Source organism: Amblyomma mixtum, chromosome 10 (genome assembly GCF_055824585.1).
Source record: "Amblyomma mixtum isolate Tamu chromosome 10, ASM5582458v1, whole genome shotgun sequence".
Taxonomy (NCBI): domain Eukaryota; kingdom Metazoa; phylum Arthropoda; class Arachnida; order Ixodida; family Ixodidae; genus Amblyomma; species Amblyomma mixtum.
This window is the reverse complement of record NC_143021.1, coordinates 96,717,815-96,723,901: the sequence shown is the minus strand read 5'-3', so window position 1 is coordinate 96,723,901 and position 6,087 is coordinate 96,717,815. Positions and strand designations below refer to the sequence as shown.

General features: G+C 50.3%; 1 protein-coding gene across 1 annotated transcript; it reads left to right on the top strand.

The window, feature by feature from the left end:
* The first annotated feature begins 4,863 nt into the window (after positions 1-4,863).
* Positions 4,864-5,757, top strand: LOC149326484 (uncharacterized). The gene has a single exon (XM_089564589.1). The coding sequence runs from the start codon at positions 4,975-4,977 to the stop codon at positions 5,755-5,757; it is 783 nt and encodes a 260-aa protein (XP_089420715.1). The 5' UTR covers positions 4,864-4,974.
* Positions 5,758-6,087: the final 330 nt, after the last annotated feature.

Sequence of the window (6,087 nt, the reverse complement as noted above, 5' to 3'; positions counted from 1 at the left end):
CTAGAGAATGGGTCGGAGCCAAAGTTTCACAAACAAAAGATATAAACAGTGAAGAGACGGTACAGAGGATTTTATAATAACTCGTAATAACGCATACAAAGCGACCTACTGTGCAATGCAACGCATGCAATGTAGCACAAGAAATACTACAATGCAACAGAGGGCCTTGCACCTAAAGTTCATTAATTCCGGAAGGAGACAAGCAGAAAAAAAACGTTACAGGTCACCGCGACGACCCGCATTGGAAGAATACGAAAGCACTAACGCCTCCTCGGCACTCGTCGCCTCTCTTTACCTGTTTCTTTTATTGTATTTGACCCTGTTTGCCGCTCTTTGGCACTATTTGCCTCTCTGTGTCCCCCTTTGCTTCTCTGTGATGCCCTTTGCCCCTCTTTGATTCTCTTTCCTCTCCTTACCTCTCTTTCTTTCTAGTTTTCACTCTTTGTCCGGCGTGCTATGTTGCGTTCTTCCGCATCGTTACAACCCCAACCGGCCCCTCTTCGACCTCCGGCGCTTCCGCACAAAAAATTTTAATATTGCAGTCATCAAAGATACATTGATACTGTTGCATTTCTTTATTTTCCTGACTGATGAATGGTGATTCTCTGCTCCTTCACGCGGCTAGTTCTTCAACGTTGCGATGATGATGATGAAAAGCCTTTATTTAATAAAAGAGGTGAGGCTTTCTTAAAGAGCCCCGCAATGGGTGGAGTCCCTATTCCGGGACCCCATTGGTCGAAGCCGCCAGCTTAGCCCTCTTGACCAAAGCCTTTTGGGCCTGAAGGTCCGAGCAGCCAAGCAGGGCCGCCTCCCATTCCTCTCTGGTAGGGTTGGGGTGGGGGGAGAGAGCTGAGTTGCGCTGGCAAGCCCAAACCATGTGGTAGGTGTCAGCCACCTCGCCACAGTGTTTGCACCTGCCAGTGAACGCAGGATCGAAATGTTTTAATACTGCCGGGCACAGCATTGTATTAGTGAATAGTCTAAGTAGAACGCGTTCGTTTGCTTTCCCCAGTCCCTTTGCAGGGGCTGGGTACACGCGGTGCCTATCCTTATAATAAGATGTTATGTCTTTGAACGAGAGTAAAGAGCCACCTTCAGGTTTCAGGTGCTCAGGAGCCAATGGGAACGCCCGGTGAATGAGTGCTCGGGCCGCCGCGTCTGCAGCTTCGTTTCCTGCTAGGCCCTGATGGCCCGGAGTCCAAACTATGCAGCGGGGAGTAGGATCGGTGTCTCGGCTGCAGTTGCTTAGTATTCGTTCAGCTAGTGGAGTTATCCAGCCAGTCTCATAATTTTTACACGCCGAACACGAATCTGTTATGATGTGTTTTGATTTGGTATCAGAAGCAGCTAGGGCGATAGCAACCTCTTCAGCTTGTGTTGTGCCTGGGGCTTGAAAGGACAGACCATCCACCTGTATTTCTTGATGTATGACCGCGGCAGTGTACCACCCCCCGTGGGTCGGCCCGGCTACATCTACGTAGTAGCATTGAAGGACTATGGTAGTAGACACCTTCCTTGTTGCCATAGTGGCGCGCTAAGGCTTCAGCCCTAGCATAGTCCTTCAATGCTTGGCCCTAGCCTGGCGACGACCACTATGGTCTTCCTTATCCATCTTAGTGGGGAGGGGTCGAACTCTGACGGCGCGTCTCCAGAGTTCGGGCACTCGGACCCGCTCCTGATTGTAGAAATCGTGTTGGATGTGAAGCCGGGCTAGCAAGTCCCGGCCCGACTTCGTTTGGGCTAGCCTCGTGTATTGATTTGTGAGATGGGCTTCCTTGAGCTCCTGAAAGGTGTTCACCACTCCCAATGCAAGAAGTCTCGCATTGGAGGTGGAGACAGGAAGGTCAAGTGCCCTCTTCATCATTTTACGGAGTATTACCTCAACTTTGTCTTCGTCGTGCTTCCGCAAGTGTAGATAAGGGACCGAATAGAGAATTCGGCTGATTACGAAAGCATGGGCCAGCCGAACTGCATCCTTGCTTCGCAAACCCCCTCTCTTATTGGAGACGCGACGGACCATACGGCCCACCTGGTCTCCAATTTTGCGGAGCTTGTGCAATGTTGTGTCTACTCTTCTTTGGCAATTGATGAAGAGTCCGAGTATTCGAATTTCTTTGGCCTCATGTATGGGGCCACTTGTTAAGGAGAGATGTATTTTGGTATTGTCCTTAGGTGATGCCCTAAGGTGTACAAATTCAGATTTGCTGGGTGCGCATTGGAGACCACAGTGCCCTGCGTAGCGATCCACTACGTGAGCGGCTGTTTGCAGGCATTCCTCCATGCGCCCTAAGTTTCCCTCTGTGGCCCAGATCGTGATATCATCGGCATACAGCGCATGCCGTATGCCGTCAATACCCTGCAACTGGTCCGGGAGATGGAGCATCGCTAAATTAAAGAGTAGGGGGGATAGCACCGCCCCTTGTGGTGTCCCCCGCGTACCCATTTGATACGGACCGTATTCTGCCTCTTGGATTTTGATTAATGCTGTTCGATGGGTGAGAAAGTCTTTGGTATAGTTGAAAGTGTTGCGGCTACAGTGGGTCTCACTGAGGTGTGTCAGTATGATGCTGTGTTTGATATTGTCGAAGGCTCCTTTCAAGTCTAAGGCAAGGACGACCTTGTCATTATGTGGTTGTTCAACTGGTTGTATTATGTCTCTGTTGAGTTGGAGGAGTATGTATATGCGCAAGCGGGCCCAGCGTCCCAAGACATCCAAGGGCGGCGCATCGATGGCGTCGTTCAAATCAACACAGGCACCCGGCAGCGATCGCGCTTCGCTGCCGCTGTATAACAAGACTGCTCTTTGGCGTCCGCAAGAGACGCCGAAAATGAACTCCGAAGACATCATTGTAGTTCTCAAGCCAAGAAAAACCATGGACCTTAACGCGATTTTCCGGCACGGCGAGTTGGGAGCGGCTATTGCCCAGTATGTGGGAGGAGACGCTGGCGCCGCGCTCAGCATATGGCCAGTCTGGACCCAGAACCTCAACTTTGTCTTCGTCGTGCTTCAACGTTGCGAGGCAACTCAGTGTAATCCATATCCTCTTCTGTCACCGTGATGTCGCCATCCTACGGGTAAAGGTCCGCTGACCGTAAACAATCTGTGTTTTGGAATTTCGGATCCATAGACACGAAAGCATTTTTTGGATCGCCGAAGTAGCATCCCACTTAAGTGATGTCTGAGGACGCAGACTTCTAGCACATGACGAGACAACGCCTACATAAGCACATAATTAATTACAGCGTCATCCAACGCACAAACACAGCGCGCGCGCACCTGCGATGAGAGTGCGACTGGCCTACGAGAGGCGCGCATAACGGAGGGGCCGTATACTAAATTGAAGCACGTTTTTTGGATTTTGCCGTCGCTTCGCGCGTCCGACGTCACGGTAAATTGGTTTTTTAGGAAAGGAAATGGCGCAGTATCTGTCTCACATATCTTGGCGGACACCTGAACCACGCCGTAAAGAAGGGAGGAAGGTGGGAGCGAAAGAAGAAAGAGAGAAAGAGGTGCCGTAGTGGATGGCGGCGGAGAAAAAAATTTATCGTGCAATAAATTTTTACAGAGAGGTGATTGGGGTATGCTCTATTGGCCCTTTCCCCTAAAAATACTAGGTGGAGACCCTATTCCGGGCCCCATTGGCAAGCAATGCCGCCCGCGTTCGGTGAACCAAGGCCTTTTGGGTCTTTAGGTCCTGACAGCCGAGCAGGGCCGCCTCCCAGTCCTCTCTGGTAGGGTTGGGGGGGGGGGATAGATGGGTTTGATTGACACGCCCAAACCATGTGGAAGGTGTCAGCCATCTCCCCACAGAACTGGCATGTGCCATCAAAGGATGTGTTGAAATGTTTAAGTACCGCCGGGCACAGAACAGTGTTAGTGAGAATCTTGATGAGGAGACGCTCGTCAGCGCGATTCAGCCCCTTACAAGGGGCCGGATAGCGCCGGTGCTCTTCCTTGTAGTGATCGGTGATGTGTTTGAATGTAAAAGCCAGACTGTCTGATTGGGAGTAGGCTTCCAAGACCAGGGAGATAGCCCGGGGAGAGAGTGCGCGTGCGGCCTGATCGGCATGATCGTTTTCTTGGAGTCCCTGGTGACCGGGGACCCAAATCAGGCGACGTGGAGTTGGATCTTCGCATCGGCAGCTATATTCTAGTATGCGCTAGGCAAGCGGGGGAGCCCAGCCCAACTCATAGTTCCGACAGGCCTCTCGCGAGTCGGTGATGATGTGTTTCGACTTTTGAGTAGTGAGAGCCAGAGCAATGGCAATCTTGCAATGGCACTTGGCAGCAGCGACGACCGACAGAGTGCAGCAACTTATCGTGCCTCTGCGTCTTTGCTGCAGATTGCTTTGCGCCGTCTGCACTGTCCGCTCAAGACTAGCCCAGCAGCCCAGCTGAGTACACGTGCTTGGCTGACCACCGACTTGGCCCGGTACAAGGGGCGTTCCGCGTCAGCGGTTTTCGCTATCTGCAGCATCCACCTGACGCCTGACGTCACACGCATTGGGTTACAAAATGACCCATCCGCCGCCACGGTCCCCACTTGGCAGCAGCGACGACCGACTGAGTGCAGCAACTTATCGTGTCTCTGCGTCTTTGCTGCAGATTGCTTTGCGCCGTCTGCACTGTCCGCTGAAGACTAGCCCAGCAGCCCAGCTGAGTACACGTGCTTGGCTGACTACCGACTTGGACCGGCTACAAGGGGCGTTCCCCGTCAGCGGTTTTCGGTATCTGCAGCATCCACCTGACGCCTGACGTCACACGCATTGGGTTACAAAAGGACCCATCCGCCGCCACGGTCCCCACTTGGCAGCAGCGACGACCGACTGAGTGCAGCAACTTATCGTGTCTCTGCGTCTTTGCTGCAGGTTAGTGCCAAAGCTGTTTGAAATCTGTTGGTCTTTTCCATATCGTCGCTGCTGCCAAATTGTGAGCTTCTTGGCGTTTTTTGTGCAATAGGCCTTGAACGTGACATGGCGAAAGAAGTTGCTAAGCTTAAAGAGGAGCTGAAGGCTGAGTTAGTGAAAATTAAAGAAGACTTCAAACAGGAAATAAAAACTTCGCGAGAGTGCATTGAAAGGGATCTTCGAAACGAAATTAGAGAACTAAAGGCTGAACAACGTAACATGACAACGAGCCTTGAGTTTGCTCATGACTCTATGGAAGAGCTGAAACAAAAACTAGAGGCTGAAATCCCAAGGAACGCTAAACTCGAAAAGGAGAATGAAGCACTTAAGGTGAAGTGCATATCATTAGAAAAAAAACATGATGAAGCTATAAGACGCATTGTACACATGGAGCAGTATTCTCGAAACATGAATATTGAAATCCAAGGTGTAGTAAAACAGGATGATGAGAATGTCCTGCAGATTGTTCAAGGGGTTGGAGAAGCAATCAAAGAGCCAATCAGTGAGGATGACATTGAATCCTGCCATCGAGTTCCAACAAGAGATGCTGACAAATCAAACATCATTGTCCAATTCAAATCTCGTTCAAAACGCGACAGCATACTTAGGAAAGGAAAAAAGGCCCGACTGACCAATGAGGATATTGGGATCAGTAATGCCGCCCCAGTATATATAAATGAGCACCTCTGCCCGGCCCTAAAGAGACTCCTGGGTATGACTGTAAAGCGGAAGTATGAGCACAAATGGAAGTCGGTGTGGACTCTGAATGGAAAAATTTTTGCTAAGCAAACAGAATCTTCTGCTGTTGTTCAGATCACTTGTGAGGCTGACCTTGTGAAAATCGAGTGAGTCCTAGACAGCTTTAGCGCTTTAGTGCGTTATTGTTGCTTGTTAAATCGGTCAAGATGGATTGTCACAGCTTCGTCCTACCTGGGTGCATACGTCCTTAACCACCCTCTCTTCAAACAGTCTTGCACATCAATGCTCGTTCTGTACATGGTAAACATGATGACATCACACATTTGTTAAGTCAATTTCCTTTTAAATATACCACCATAATGATCTCTGAGACCTGGTACTATGATGGCTGTGACATGCTCCATCTTGATGGGTATGACAGATTCTTTAACAATCGCAAAGATAGACGAGGTGGTGGTGTAGCGCTCCATGTCCAAAGAT

Excerpts from the sequence above, each read along its gene's own strand:
- LOC149326484 (XM_089564589.1), top strand. The coding sequence starts at position 4,975 with ATGGCGAAAGAAGTTGCTAAGCTTAAAGAGGAGCTGAAGGCTGAGTTA.